This window comes from Periplaneta americana, chromosome 8, assembly GCF_040183065.1.
Source record: "Periplaneta americana isolate PAMFEO1 chromosome 8, P.americana_PAMFEO1_priV1, whole genome shotgun sequence".
Classification (NCBI taxonomy): domain Eukaryota; kingdom Metazoa; phylum Arthropoda; class Insecta; order Blattodea; family Blattidae; genus Periplaneta; species Periplaneta americana.
Window position 1 is genome coordinate 62620086 of NC_091124.1, and position 17537 is coordinate 62637622.

Sequence of the window (17537 nt, forward strand, 5' to 3'; positions counted from 1 at the left end):
TTCCTTGTTAACAAACTTAAGTTCTAACTTAAATGAGAGATTGCAACTTGTTCATAATGTATGTATAAAATTCGTCTGTAATATTCGGAAATTTGACCATGTAACACTGTCTCTTGAGCTGCTCTTGTGGGCTCGTCTAAAGGAATGAAGAATCATACACACTCTTTCACTTCTATAGAAAATTTTACATACCTCTTCTCCAAATTATTTATCTTCACACTTTCAGTTCCTAACTACTTCACGAAATCAGCATCAATCTCTCCTTTCAATCCCTCGTCATAGAACTTCCCTATACTCATCTTCCTATACTGTATCATTGCCTTACCTCTGGAATACGTTACCTGATGACGTCAGGGACTATCGGACACTGTTACAGTTTAAAAGTAAATTAGAAAAGTATGTTTATCTCACGAAATCCGTTTCTGAGAAGTTGCTGTATTTATGCCGAAGTTTTTATCTTTAGTATTTTGACAATAATTTCCTTTTGTTAGATTAACTCTTTCTCTCGTCTTTTTGCCAGGTTTCTAGAACAGCTTATTGTCCCTTAGTTAATAACAATGATGCTGAGTGAAGTGTTATTTTGTGTCTGTATTTGTTGTATATGTTTTCACTTTTTGTTTGTTCTTTTTTTTTTTTTCCATAATTTAATTAATATGTTAGACTAATTTTCATTATTTTCAAGCTATGTTTGTACGTTCAGTTGTTTTTTTATGTCATATTCATTCTGTCACTAGTTATTACTGTAGATTAATTGCATTGATGTATAATTTTTCTTGTAGTTGTATTGTAGTTCTGGTGGTGTGGAAGAGAAGAACTCCACCAGAGTAAATAAATAAATAAATAAATAAATAAAGATTGCCATTACATTGAAAATCATAATTATCTGATGTGAAGTTTTTGGGCATTTGCACCATGTCACTGAAGCAAAGGCATTCCAAGTTTCGGAGCTACAATAGTGTGTAGGTCAGGGCTGGGCAGCAAGAGCGGACTCTACTCTCTCACGGGGAGCCATATGATTTATCTTCATCCCCTTTCTTCCCCGCTGAACACCACGTAGCGTTGATTCTGTGACTGATGAATATTAAGCGTCCCCGTTTAGAGCGTGGATGCGCTCCCGATGCCCGGCTCTGATATAGGTTGTCCCATTCCTTATCATCTTTTATGGTGGAGCCAGCTTCTATTATTCTCTTCAGAAGAATAATCGTTATCAAAATTATTATGTTATATTGATTTTTATCAACTACTATCACTTTCCTCCCTAAGCTATAATATTGTTAAGCGTTTGAGTAAGTGTTTGCAGAACATCCTTGTTTGTAATGTCATAATACTCAACATCTGGCAAAAATGTTAGCCGTTGGATCTGAAGTTCGAAGGTTGAACTCAACCGAAGGCAATGGATTCTGAAGGACAATAAAATTCTTGGCATAGCTTCCTGATTGTATGGGATGGAAGTAAGGCTGGAAGACCCATGCTGTAGATTTACTGCATGCTAAAGAACTCTTTTATGGTAATTTCTCATCTATACTAATAATAAATCTGTAACCGAAATTTTTCTGGTAATTTTCACTTTTCCAAAAATAATTGGTGTCAACATGTATAATTAATCATTCTGAAATCAAAAATCGCTTTTTTGAAATTTTTGTTTGTATATCTGTCTGTCTGTCTGTCTGTCTGGATGTTTGTTACCTTTTCATGCGATAATGGCTGAACTGATTTATATGAAAACTGGAATATAAATTAAGTTCGTTCTAACTTAGATTTTAGACTATATGGCATTTAAAATATGTTACTTAAAAAGGGAGTTATAAGGAGGCCTTAATGAAATAAATCGAAATATCTCCCTTATTATTGATTTTCATGAAAAATGTTATATAATAAAAGTTTCTTTAAAAATTATTTCCGATAATTTTTATTGTATGCAAAATTTTGATAGTACTGATATTTAATGAGATAAATGAGTTTTAAAATAACAATGCGTTTTATTATTGCCACCTAATGGCCTATAATGAAATGAGAACAATTAATGACTTCGTCTATAAGGGGCTTGGACAACAACAAATGGAGGCTATTCATTTAACACTATTTTATACGCATGTAATTGCATGATGGGAATATATAAAATATGTTTATCAACATTAACATACAGAGAATGTTTCTGTGTTTGTATAAAGTAATCTCAGAAACTAATTAACCGATTTGTATAATTATATTATTTCACTATTGGAAAGTGTAGTTTCTCTAGATGGACATAATGCTATAATGTTATTACAATAAATTCTGAGTGAATTGAGGACAGGTAAGATTAAAATAGATTCTTATGCACAGAAAACTTGGTAGACTATTCTGTATATTCGTTTCCTGTATTTCTTAAAATAATGTTTATGTATCACATTCATTTTCATCTCAGAGAATTAACGAACAACGAGAGTGTATTGATTTAGTATGCAGTAATAGTACGTTAGCTTAGCATTACATTATTTTATAATCCAAATTTTAACTATGCTTAATTGAATTATGTTAAAATAGATCAAATAAATAAACTATGCAATAAATGCAATGCAAAAAAATTGGGTAATGAGCCAAGCAGATTATGTTGGGCTGTTGTAAAAGTTGTTCCTCCTGAGATTCAAGAGCCCCCCCCCCCCACAACAAATTAAAAATTTGCTTATCACAGTACATCTGTTATCAACACACTTTTTAAATAATATAATATAAGACAGTTCAACATCTTATTTCAAGTGGCATCGTTTGGTGCAATAACAGAGACAAAGGCTTGAGTTTGTATAATGCTGCAGTGTTTGTGTCACTTATAAAATGTATCTGATGTCCTATGAGGATTACTAACTAAATGTCTTTGACGACATTATATGGAAGATTTTTTTTCCCCTATGATAATTCTGGTGCATAGTAAATGTGTTCATTTATGTAAAACAAATAAACCATAAAACAATAGTAATATTATTTGCAACATGATAAATGAAGTGTTTTGTTGTAAATGCATAAAATGTACATGAGAAAATGTGTGTGTCAGCTTTGTGACACTAATTTTTATCATATATTTGAAATGTTTATAACTTGAATAAGTTCTATAGTGTTTATATATTCATATTTGTATAACCACTTTTTTATCACTCTGCTATAATAATAACATTGACAGGCATTTAAGTCATTTTCAGCAAGGGAGGAAGAAACAGCAATTAGCTACATTTTAGCATGGTGCTTAGGACTTAGGGTATTGTTGTCAGAATGTAATTCTTCTCTCTCTTTTTCAGAATATAATTTTATTATTAAATAATTAGTTACTTAACGAGTTAGTGAGTTTGAAGTTGTTTGAATCCTTTGCAGGTCCATCCAAACATTCCTGACTTCAATCTGCTCTGGACAGGAGTGCATCCTAAACCACACTTGTTGAAGGCCATGACTCCTTATCAACGAGTTAATCACTTCCCAAGGTAAAAGCCATGTAGTCCTGGTGTCTTTTTTATGAGTGAACATGTGTTTTTTTAATTCCTCCATACTTTACAGTTGGAAATAAAAGGTTTTTTCAAAAGTCGATACTAGAGACATGGACTACAACAGCCATTTTTAACTGGTGTGCCTCAAATGATCCCCTGATGTGCCGCAAAAAAAAAAAAATATAAAAATAGTAAAGGTTATCGTAGTGAAAATTGGATAAATAGAAGTGAAAAGAATATAGTAAAAAAGTGAATTCACAAGAGTCAACATTCAGTAAATATATTCCTCCTAAAAACCTTCAAAATTCCTTCTGGTTGGAACCACTGGTTTAGGTTGTATAAGTGTAAAAAGAGTGTAGTAAAAAGTGAGTCCACAAGAAACAACATTCAGGAACATGGCACATCAACATTCGGTAAACAAATCCCTCCCAAAAACCTCAAAATTCCTCCTGGTTGGGAACACTGGTTTAGATTGTATGAGTGTGCCGCAGGATTTTAAATTATACTTCTAGTGTGCCACACGTTGAAAAGGTTGAAAAACCCTAGACTACAAGATAAACTTTTGTCATTGAACATTGATTTGCTGCTGCATTAATTATTTTAATTGGTTTTTAATTATTTATTGTTTTGAACTTATTTTTATTTTTTCATTATTAAAAACATTCTTCTCTTGGCCTGTTGTGCAACAATTTATTATGAATTGGTTAATTTTTACATTATTATGTTAATGAAATAAGAATACAAAGTGATTAAAGTAGTAATAAAATGTATACACTTGTTTAGACATCTTAGCAGTCTCTAAGGACATCTTCATAAAATCCTATAATATTCTGTTATGAGTTAACTTCATATTATTACATTAGTTAAATCATAAATATACATTGTAATCACTTCCAATTGAGGTTTTGGCTGATATGTACATCTATTGTTAGTCTGTTTATATTTCACTTGATGGTATGTGTAGGAAGAAGAACAATAAATTGTTTGTATACATTTGAAGTCTGATTAGAGTAGTATGTTACTGGTCAGCGATGTATGCAATGCAGTTATTTGTTTTTTGCGTTAGTACAAGGAAAACCTGAAAGTATTGCATGAGATGAACACATTGAGCACATGTGCTTATCGAGTTATGAAACATCACTTGTGAATTCACTATTCTATAGACACGCCAAATATTGAAATGTGCGAAATTCATCTTCAGTAGCATAAACTTTTTTTTTTTTTTTTTTTTTTTTTTTTTTTTACGGAAGAGGGGCCTTAAGGCTTGCACTGCAGCCTGAGGCTTAGTTACCAGTTTTGCTCTTTGAATGATATTTGTCACTGAACGATCATGCTCTTGCATAAATATAGACTTAACCTGGGCTATGGTAGTAATGATGATAATGAAATGTGAATAAATGATGGTGAAATTAGTCCGAGGTCCAATGGGGAAAGTTACCCAGCAATTCTGTTTCAAGTGGTTGAGGGGAAAACCTCGAAAAAATCCCAAGAAGTAACTTGTCCCAACTAGGATTTGAACCCGGGCCTGCTCACTCACAATCAGACATGGTAACTATTATTCCACAGCGCTAGACTATAAGAAATATATACCTATCTTATATATAACTCATTTTCTCAAAATTTGTTCTCTGTTGAGTTTTGAAGAAATGCCCCTCAATTTCAGTACTGTGAATTCTTACATGTTATTCTTCAGATCATATGAACTGACTCGCAAAGATCGCCTCTACAAGAACATCGAGAAGATGCAGCACGCGAAAGGAGCAAAGCATTTCGATTTCATTCCTCAAACATTTGTGATGCCCATGGATTTCCGAGAATTGTGTTCATCACATTACAGACATCGAGGCCCATGGATAGTAAAGCCAGTTGCTTCTTCAAGAGGAAGGGGTATTTATATAGTTAATAGTGTAAGTGGTTATATGAAGCATGAAACCTTGCTTGTACATTTATGCTGTATATGTTGGGTGCTGGTAGGTGGAAGCAGAAATGGAAAACAAAATTAACATAATGTACATTATGTGAATTGGTAGCTCTTTTTTTTTTCTTTTGCATTTTACTGGTACGAAGATATTAAAACAAAATGTAGCATTCTGTGTCATACTTTCGTAGCAGAGGAAATCACATATAGAAATACATAGAATGCCTTCTTGAGTTCTATGCTATTTGCAAGAATGATAGATGTCATTTGGAATACATTTTGCAGGAGAAGCAATTGAAAGTTTGAAATGCTGAGCGCTCAAAGCTTAACTGTGATTTTCCAATCATTACTGGATAATGACTATCAGTGTTAATGCCATATAACTCTGTCTGTACATTCTATATGTCTTAAGCTATGCATTGACAGTCTTGGTTCATTTTCGACAAGAAAGTAACATCCATCATTCTTGCAGTGGACTCTTCATTTGTCTGCTCCATAAGTTGAAACTTCCTTGGATAATGAAGCATCACTTGACAACAGATTAAACAGCACTTTGCATGCAGTAGCAGTTACTATGTTACTGAATGCAAGCGATGTCGAAAATGATTTCTTTGTTGCCTAATGCAGACTTTTTCATCAGATCAAGAAAATTAAAAATCTTTACATTTGTCTGCTGTGATAGAATGCACACTATTTCTAATTTGGTGTGTTAAATTCATTATGAATTCGTGAATTAGTTTTGTATATTTAATCTTTTAACAACACAAATAGAAATCACAATTTAATAGGACATCAAAAAGTGTTCTAAACTTGTTAAATTATTTGCTCATCATTAAACTGGCTGTGCACATTTTTAATGGAATTTTTAGTTATGTGAGTCATTGCATCATCTCGATGTAACTAGGTACGCAGTTTCCTCTGTTAAGTGTTGCAAGAATATTTCACTTTTGAATTTCTTAAGCTGCTTGTTCACAATCAAATTTTTCTTCCAATTCAATCCTGGTACTTATAAGAAGACTTGTCAGAGATCAGTCAATATTGGAAGAAATTGTCGAAGTCTGTATATGTTGCTAAAGATTTCACGAGATTCTAAAACGTGTTTTTCAAGTTTATTGTAACCATTAGGTTACAAAATGTCACAAAATGATCCAACAACTTCAAAAACTACAGAAAAGAATTCAATTGCAATGGATACCTGCACATTGCGGAATTGCTGGAAATGAAACTGCTGACTTTCTTGCCAAAAAAGGATCCAATTTAATTCAGAATACAAATACAAGCCTACCTTTTACATCCATCAAAAGAATAATTAAAAATAAATATAAAATCAAGCAAAACCAAGCACTATGTACCAAAGTCAAAGAAAAAAAAATGGAGCATTTTAATAAAAAAACCAGAAATTATTCCAGAAATCCCACGTAAATCTGCAGTAGACTGCTTACAGAACACGATTATTTGGCCAAACACTTGAATAAAATAGGAATTTACACAAATCCAAATTGCCCTCTATGCAACAAAGAAGAAGAAATGACTGAAGATCATCTACAAACCTGTGAAATTCTACCTGATGGATCCACCACAGAGAAATATTGGAGAGCAAGAACGCTAATGGCTTCGTTGCCAAAGCCCGGCATTAGATAACAACAACAACAACAACAACAGTTTATTATACTAAGTATTACAATATATTTTTTTTTTATCCAATGCCACCAGGTTGTCTTTCGACATTTCTGGTCTTCTCTCCTGGTCGTGGCTTAGTTGTAACCCACTTCTGAGGTTGGGGCACCTGGAAGACGGAGTTACATTACCCCGATGATGTGATAGGATGATTATGATAATGTGGTTCCAGGAGAGGTCTTAAATCTAAACTTAACCTAAATTCCAGACCATGGACGAACACAGGAATAATCCTCTTTAAGGAAAAATTCCTGTGCTCTAACCGGGACCTCATGAACTATAGCCAGAAGCTCTGACCACTAGACCATGAGGCTGGTCAGAGTATTACAATATAAATAAATGCTTTGGAAAATAATTAGGCTATACAAAACTATATTTGTATTACTTAACTGTACAGTATCCTGTATCCTAAAACAAATATTATGATTGTGTATTGTTTTAAAAATATATATTTGCGATTAGTATTTGCCTAAGTTATAGGACTTACAGATTAGAATCTTCTTCATTCAAAAATACAAGCATTAGTACTTAACTTGAGATACTTGCCTTGTAGTTTCCTCATGAATTATTTTTCTTTATTTTATTGTGACAGTCCACACAATCCACAGTGTACAGGCATAGGTTTAACTCATATAATTGAATTAACTCGCAAACAGCTTCTTTCGGCCAGGATGCCAGTTGTTCTTGGCACCATAATATTTTCGAATTCCATTGGTCAGTCCTTCAAAGATTTTTCAAGTCTTTCATCGATTAGAACATATTCTTATTTACTTTCAAGACAAAGACTTTTGAAGTATTATATGTGATGTGACAGTAAAACTGGTAAAGTATTGGCAAATCTTGAATTGTGTACAAGCAGCTTTAGGAGTCGCCATCATATTTCACTCATTGCACGCTGTACAACAGTACAATCACATATTTTTCATATAATTATAGGTATCTTAAAAAAATCATTTGAATTATTCAAATCAGGTATATCATTTTGAATACCCAGAAGATGACGACGAATTCTTAATATTTCATTAAAATTTCTGTTCAGTATGTCTTTAAACTTGAATGCAATGTGGGTTAAAATAATTGTAATTTATAGTATGAGATAGTAAAATTAGATTGTATGTGTGAGTGAAAAGTTTAGTTCCTGAGACAAAGCCAAGAGTGATAATTTCCACGAGTACATAAAATCTATTTATCCTCATATGCTATACAATATACTGGTATCTAAACCACAATATTCTTTTACCCTTAAAACTAAAGAATAATGGTATATTGCAAACAACTTCAAATTAGTGTAACTCTGAAAATATTGAGTTAGGACATATTTATATGACATTTTTTGCTCAGAATGTCTTCGGAAATAAGTTCCGTAAGTGACGGTAAATTCTCGTGAATCACCCTGTGTGTGTATGTGTGTGTATATATATATAATAATAATAACAATAATAATAATAGTAATAATAATAATAATAATCCTTGGCCTAGACCAACCAGCTGGCTGCTGGCCTCAAATTCACATGTCGAAGTAGAGGTGGACAATCATTCAACTATAATGGAAGTATCGTGTGGTTAGCACGATGATCCCCCCAGCCTTTATAGCTGGCTTTCGTAACCGGATTTTGCTACCTATCATAGCTCTCCAAGTGCATCACGATGCTGGGTGGGCACCGGTCCCATACACTGGCCGAAATTTCATGAGAAAATTTCTTCCCCATGAGGACTCGAACCAGCGCGCATTCCGTAAGGCGAGTCCTAGACAGGATGACTTAAACCACGACGCCACGGCTTGTAAGTTTATTCTTGGTAATGTGTTGGTTGTGGAGAAGTGATAAATGAATGAATGTGAATTTTATTGTTGGTAATATGCTGGTTGTCAAGGAGGTAGTGATTTAAAATTTTAATAATGATTTAAAACTTGTAATTCACTGCTATGAATAAACCCATTGTTTAGGTTTCCAAGGACGAAAAAATAAAGAGCAGTTTAGATACAAATGATGTATAAAATATTTTAAAGTTTTAATTTACTATTAAAATTTTAAATCACTCTCTCTTTGACAAGCAACACATTACTAACAAAATTCACACATTCATTCATTTATCCATGACTGTATAAAAACTGGTCTTTTTTTCACCATCCTTAGCAACCTAAATAATTACTTTATTCACAACAGTAAACACGTTAGCAACAATAAAATCCTTACACTCATTAATATTTATAACTTCTTCACAAACAACACATTGCAAAGAAAAGGCCTACAATTTAATATTGAAGTTAGATACCAGTAATGGATAAAATATTTTATAGCACACGAAAGTAAACAGATTTTATGTGCTCGTGGAAATTATCATGCTCGGCTTCACGACACGTGCTAAACTTTCCACTTGCAGATAAAATATAATTTTACTCTCTTATACTATAATAGGCTTAAAATTTAAAATTAAAATTGTCTTATATAGTACTCTGATTTAGATATAAGTAATTTATAAAATATTGTATGTATATCCCATGAAAGCAACAGATTAAATATGTCCATGAAAATGATCACTTTTGGCTTTGTCCCAGGTGCTAAACTTTCCATTTGTGAATATAATCTTATTTTACTCTGTTATATTATAAACTAGCCACCCTATCCATTATCTCCTGAGTTAGTTGCTTCATGAGTGGTCTTATTGGTGTCACATATGATGTTCAAACCTGTCTGCTGACTGTTGACTAAACATTTTATAAATTACTATTATCCAACACCTTTTAACAAAATAGCCCATTGCCATGTTGATATTTAATGCATAAAGTTATCCTTTATAATTATTTATGTTACCGTTGCTAGGAACAAGTAGTGTATATTTCTGTTTTTGTTGTTTTATTTACTCAATCCTGTAGCAATAAGTGGATTTTGTGAACTTTCATCCACGAGTTGTTCCTAGCAATAGTGACAGGAACATATATATTAAATATTGAATTATTGTATTTATTTAGTATAACAATTTATTAAATGATATACTGGATAAAATATTGTATGCTACACGAGAGTAAACAGATTTCATGACTTGAGGAATTATCATTCTCAGCTTGTGCATCCTGAATAAAATGTAACTTTACTCTCTTGTAGGATAAATTGCTATTTACAGTTCTCTGTTTTGTTGTTTATGACATAATTTTGCAGTACTTTTTCTTTTGAAGATATTTAAGGACTTAATTCTGACCTTGATTGATGTTTTTTATTTAGCTCTTCTACAGTAGCTTACTCCCATTGCAGTCTTCCTTTGTAATATGAAACTTGTATTACACTGTTTTTGAACAAATTGTATTCACATAAGGCTGATACTTCGTAGGAAACTTGACAACATGTAATCGAGAATTATATGTAATGTGCTGTTCAAATTAACTAAGCAACTGGTTTCAGAGTTGCATGTTGGTATTGTGTGTCCAAGGGACATATTGAAAGCAGGTCGCTGCTATCAGTTTATGTTTATATTGTAGACTTGCCAACTATTGTGCATAATTCGTAACTAGCCCATCACTTACTGCTTTAATATGTTGATTTCCAAGATTTAGAGTTGTTTGTGTAACTTTCGTTTTTAATGTTATGTCTTCATCTTATTTATTGTTATTATTATACTACCGGTATTATTATTATTATTATTATTATTATCATTATCATTATCATTATCATTATCAATATTATTGCTGCCGCCACCTTTGTGGTCATCATCTTCATAGTCATCATACCATTGTTATTATTGTTATAGGTATTATTATTATCAGTGCTTTTCTTCTGGAGAAAAAAGTGATGGAATTCTGTTTAGAATACTATATTATAGCAGACGAGGAGATGATTACTATCCAGTGCATGAAAATCTCGTCGTTGTTAACTTTCTTTAAGTCCAACTTTAAGACTTTCAAGGCCTAAGCGGAGTTCAAAGAAAAAATTATGTTGAAAACGTAATTACTAACTCATTTCTTGGTTCTGTGATGAAAAAGAGAGTAAAAAGATGCTGGAATGCTATTTCAGCACGTTCCATTAGAATAAAAGTACTGATTATCATCATCATCATCCTCAAAAAGATACTCCCTACAAAATTCCCATCTCCCACATTTCATCTCTCATATATTGGCAGGTCTGATGTTAAATGCACTTTGTGGTTGTTAAGAATGACGTAAGAAGTTTGGTTCATTGTTACGATATGGCTGGATGCTTGGTTGCAATTTAGAAGCATGTCATGCAGTGCACTGCCCATCTTCCTAATCATTTCATTTTCGTGTCTTAACACATACAGGGTCCCGGATCGATACCCGGCCCTGGAACAATTTTTCCTTGAAATTATTCACATACAAATTCACTTAAGAGCACAAAAAACGCAACACTTGACTGAGTTCAAAGAATGAGGTTTATTAGCACTTTCTAATAATTTGTTTGATCGGGAAGATTGTAGTCCATGTTTTTTAAGATGATAAAGCTTTAGGTTATGTTTATGACACACACTGTGATTTCTTTTACATGATTCCTCCTTAAGCCCGAAAAGTGTTTATGCCTGATGTGCAATAAAGCTTATTGTCCTGTTTGTGCACTCATAACCACTTTTTTTGTGCATTCATAACCACTTTTTCGTGTTTTTATTTCAATGAAATGGATTTCGAAGACATTTCTCTCGGTTTTAAACAGTAAACATGACCTAAGTACTGAAGATGCTGCACGAGCTGTTGCATTGCTGGAAAATGGCCTTAGCATGCATTATGTTGCAGAGTGTTGAGAACTACGGCTTTCACGATTTCGAGAATTGTACGAAGGTACAGAGAAACCAGATCCTACTGAAGGAGATAAGGATATAAGGCTCTATAAGGGGTAGGGATGATCATTTCCTATGATTACTAATTCTCCTCACTGTCACTGTCACTGTCACTGAAGCTCGAAATCTACTCAGCGAGAAATTGTCCAAAGGAGATTGGAAGAAGTCAATCTTCTCTTCAGAAGAGCTGCCATGGGCCCAGAATCCACCCAAGAGCATCGCACAGCTCAAAAGAATTATGTGAGATAACATTGTGGCTGGAGAATACAACGAGAGCAAGTATTTTTAATTGATTAGTCGTGATTTTGCCTTCGGTGGCCAGGTGACAGAGAAAGAGTGTGGAGGAAGTCTGGGGAGAGGTATTTTCCCTGTACATTTCTGCATTTGAGCATGGTTCTGAGATAGTTTCGATGAGAATAGGTTTGACAGCAAGGAAAGGAACTAGTCTTCGTAGAGCATGAGACCCTTACAGCACATCGGTACATGGAGGAAATTCTTCAAGAGCGTGTTGTGCCTTTTGCTCCATTTATTGATGATTGATTTCATGCTAATGGACAGCAATGCATGTCCACTTATGGCAGCAGTACCTGATGAGGTGAGGATTCATTTAATGAAATGAGCTGCTGGAAGTCCGGATTTGAATCCCATCAGGCATTTGTTTTACAAACTAGGAAGAAAGTTTCACCAGAATTATCCAGACACCTTACAGGAACTGAGGTAGGTTCTCCAAGAAGAATCAGAGCTGATTCTTCAGGAGAAATGTCCTGAGAAGTTAGAAACCATGATTAAAATGCAAAGGGTAGTAATACAATCTTGTGAGAAGGTAACAGAAATGTATTAATGAAAAGTTAAAGTGAATAAACATTAATTAGTTTAATAAAAACTCTGAAATTGTAAATATCGATTGTATGTTATTTGTATCATTCTTGCAGAATTTAATGTTCTGTTATAAAAATAGCCTTAAGAAAAGGATTTTGATACTTTTAAAACTTAAAATTCATCATCATAATTGTATTGAAATTCAGGCATCCAGAATGATCTTTCTGTTGCTCTCTCGGTCTTCTTAGACCTTGGTGTTCTTGTGATTGGTATGCATATTATAATATGGTAGACGATCTTTGTTCATCTTGTGAACTTGGTCACTCCAATTTTTCTGATATTGAATGATATCAGCGACAATATATGAAGTATGTAACATATTCCGAATATTTTCATTTATTTGCCTGTGCAGTCTAGTATATCCCAATGATGATCCTAAAAATTTTATATCTGCAGCTTCTATGTTTTTCTTTATTATTTGCAGAGAACCAACATTTCACTGCTTCATTTAAGGCATGATTTTTAAACGTTGTGTAAACTTAATTTTGTACTTTTGTTAACTTGTTTTTCGAAATGTCTTTTTATTACTACTCAGTGGCGGCTTCTCAAGGGGGTTGCAGGTTTGTACACCCCCCAGTAATGTTCCTAATCTCCCGACTTTGTTACTATTAAAAATATAATTTTATTTTACAATTTTCATTCATGACTATCTGCAGCTGGCGTCTTGTTTTGTACGTGTGCAGGAGCCTCTGAGCCTCTTGGTTTCCAAAGACTTTGAAAACCTAGGGAAGGTAGTTTATAGAGATGTTCGGCTAGTGCGGGGACAGGGGGGTTAGAGGCATGGTCTACTGCTTTCCTCATTGTGAACGGTTTGTCGCACTCCCTGACATGGACACCAACGTCAGTGCAGAAGGAACTAAATTTACTGGGAAAGTATCTGTTTCAACTAGACATTTGTCCGAAGTAATAAGCATGAAAAATGTATTCATTCGGCTTGTGCAATGGACAGTCGCATATTTCGCATATTAATTTCTCAATCTACATGCATACAAACAGCACAGTACATAAAGGAACTTGTATTTTGCTTTAAAGTTCTAAGAGTTGTCGTTCTGACAATAAGTGCTGCTATCTCCCAACAGCCTACAAAAGCTGCATTTGAATTTTATGAATGAAAATGTTGCACTTGGTACTTGGTAGCATTCTGATAACAATTCTGTGCTCAAATGTTTTTCATGAAGGTAAATCGCAATATAGAGAGCTCCGCCCACGATCTCTTCCACTTTTGGACTTTCTGTATAAATAGGTATGCTTGTATTTAGTCATTTTACTTATTAATTGCATCTAAATTAGCTTTATATGTATACACCCTCAGGTATACATGGTTTTAAACTTTAAAGTAAAGTGTGTTTAACTCCTCTTCCATATCCATTGTGCGCCACCATATTTTCAAACCATCAGCCGCCACTGTTACTACTGTATTTAATTGATTATATTTATTAAATTTTTTGTCGGTATCATTTCTGTGCTCAGAGAGTTAACTCTATGCCCTGATGGAATGTGAACTACAATAGTACCAGTTCATGTCCCTTGCATCTCATTATTCCTTTCCTAGTGTGCTCCTTAAAAATAATAAAGCACCAGGCTATGACGGAATTCCATCAGAAGTGCTGAAATATGGAGGAGTACAACTCATGGACACGTTACATAGTCTTTTAACTAAAATATGGGACACAGAACAAATCCCAAAGGACTGAGGATAAAATATATCATATGTCTAATCTATAAAGAAGGGGATAAACTTAATTGTAACAAGTACAGAGGAATGTCCCTTCTATGTAAAACTTATAAAGTTTTCACTAGCATATTGAGAATGAGATTGGAACAGTGTACTAAATCAGTCATAGGGGAATACCAAGCACACTTCATAAAAAATAGGTCTACGATTGACCAAATTTTCAGTGTAAAACAGATAATGGAAACATTTTGGGAAGGAAATATGGATCTATATAAAAAATTTGTGGACTTTCAACAAACCTATGATTCGGTCAAGAGAAATTGGATAAGTAAAATTTTACCATTGTCAACTTATATATGCATTAAGAGATTACAATGGACGGGATAACTCATTAGAATGGAAGAGGGATAAATACCTAAGAAAATTCTGGAAGGGCACTTTGGAGGAAAGCAATTGGTTGGAAGACCCAGAACCCGATGGGAAGACATGATTAGAAAGGATGCTGTGATCATGTTCCACATAAAGAAGTGAAAAGCAGCAGCAAGAAATAGAGAAGAATGGAGGAAAGCAGTTGGGGAGGCAATGGCCCGAAAATGAACCGGAAAAAGATTGATCGATTGATCGATTGATTGATTGATTGATTGATTGATTGATTGATTGTGTGCTCCACCACTTCTGTCCTCTAGCTGCTTAGCAGTGCCATGAACTTCTCTCACCACCTGCAAACTTAACTCGGTGTGTAGTAATTGAATTCTGAATTCTTGTTCTATGACTGTTGTTTCAAATATATTTTTTCTCTTAATATTAAACCATAAAATAATATATAATTGTTCTTGAAATTCACAGAAACATAAAATAAGTCGTAATTTTTTTTTAATTTGAAGGTGTTGCGTTTTAGTGCCAGTCAGTGTATAATACACACTTGATCGTTATTATTTTTGGAAGTGATAATATCCTAGAAGATTCTTGTCTTCTCTAGATATTAATTTATACAATTAAATTATAAGAACCTTAAGTTTATATCTGTAGCACACTCCTCACTATACCACGCTGCATCAGTTTGCATGGGTGTTTGCTTGTGAAAATGTTGAATATGAAGTTTTATGCAATGTCGCACTGATTTTACTTTTCAAAGTTGCAGCTGACTTACAGAGATATATTACCGAGAATTCGATATTCAGATCCTTATGATGTGATAGTTTTGCAACAGGAATTCTGAATTCTCAGAGTCTTCCAACTGATATTTATACAACACTTCTAGCTACAAAGATATGTAGAAACCATATGACCAAATACAGCAGAGTATTCATAGCATAGGTAATTGTAGTGAGTAGTCAGTAGTAATGTGGTTGTTGTTTTAACAAAGGAAAGTATGAATTAACAGTACCATACAAAGGTACAGAGCTTTCAGGTCCTTGCAGTTACAGCAGGACTGCGTAAGCTTAGAAGTTATTATTATTAAGAAATCTTGCTTGTTAGAAGCATTTATTGTTGAATACTTTTAACAGTTGAAGTTGATGGTATTATAACAATTCTCACTGTAATGTACATGTTTCACTGCATTTCAACTCTTGTTTCACCTATAGCTATGAGATCTCTTAGGACTTGGTTGGAATTTTTCTTGTGTTTCAGCCGGATCAGGTACCTTTGGAAGAGACATTAGTAGTTGCAAAGTATATTGATAACCCTTTATTGGTGGATGGGCACAAATGTGATCTCCGACTATATGTGGCTGTGACTTCATATGATCCTCTCCTTGTATACATGTACGAAGAAGGTCTGGTGAGATTTGCGACTGTGAAGTATGACACAAGTGGCAAGCATTTGTGGAATCCGTGCATGCACCTCTGCAACTACAGCATCAACAAGTATCACTCAGATTATATAAAGTAAGTTTCATAAGTATGAGAGTAATAACTTCCAGTGTGGGTTATTATTGTTATGAGAGTCATTTCATAAGTCATGGCAACTGTATTATATCAGCCAATAAAGCTGCAGGAATAGAAATTCACTGTATGCGATTAAAGGTCACTGGAATGTGCTTCGCAATGCTAGTACCAAATTGGGTCCGGATACAGGTGGCAATGGATAAGGGAAATTGAAAGATGCGTAAATAGAAATCATTGTTTTATTATGTACAAAAGGAAAAAAAAAATACATAACTCACAGCTAACACCCTTAAAATAATCCCCCAAGGCTTCCACACTTCTTTGCCAACGATGGTGCAGGTGTTGAATACCATTGGCTGTGTGCGATTCGTCTATGTGTACCACGTATCGTCAAAATGCTGTTAAGATGTCCTCTCTGTTTGCAAACTGCTTCCTACGCAGTGGCTTCTTCAACTACGGAATGAGATAAGGCAATGCTCTATCACCCAATGCTTCCCGTAGCTCAGAATGACACTGACGAGCATTTCTGCCACGAAGAACTGCAATTTTCACTTATGACCGCTGTTCAACTTTATTTGTGCGAGATCGTGCGTATTTGCTTGGTTTCCGCACAAAACCAATCTGCGGAAAGTCTAAAATTCCACATTCAGTATTCCCAACCTAACACATATAACAATTTCCCTCTTCTTACCGCTTAAGTGACATATTGATTTTACTGCTTTAGGCTTTTAACATATTATTTTTAGAGACGTTCAATATAGTAATAATTATAAATTGGAAACTTACCACTGCAATTTCACCTAAATTACACTGTTAATTATTGTTTTTAAATATTTGCAAAAATTAAGTAAACTCCACAACTCCACTAAAGTTACTGCATTCGTGATGTAAGTAACATTAAGGAAGCCGTGAAAAAATCAACAAGATTCCAGACTCATCATAAACTGGGGGGAAAAAAAGACAGACGTTTATCACGGCCTGCTGGAGTATAGTAAACACAGAAAACATTTTAAAGCAACAATGTTGAAGATAGATATTTTTGTTTTGCAAATTTGACGTCATTGAACAGAAACCAAGATGGAGATTTCATTGCAACTAATTAGAAATTCCTCTTTCAGGTATGTAATAAACGATCTTCGCACAAAATAATGTACGATACACGAGCGGTATGTTTTCTTTCAATTCTCGGAAATTACAAAAGCTCAACTACATTTCGCTTTTTCAAACTATTCCTCGAACATGAAAACTTCAACATACCGCTC

General features: G+C 34.0%; 1 protein-coding gene across 1 annotated transcript in view; it reads left to right on the forward strand.

Annotated features, from left to right (window-relative positions):
- Positions 1–17537, forward strand: part of TTLL5 (Tubulin tyrosine ligase-like 5) — a 79306-nt gene that overhangs the window by 28654 nt on the left and 33115 nt on the right. Inside the window, exons 4-6 of the mRNA XM_069832963.1 lie at positions 3346–3452; positions 5149–5362; positions 16019–16275. Of these exons, the coding sequence (XP_069689064.1) occupies positions 3346–3452; positions 5149–5362; positions 16019–16275 (578 nt within the window). The remainder of the gene's footprint in view (positions 1–3345; positions 3453–5148; positions 5363–16018; positions 16276–17537) is intronic.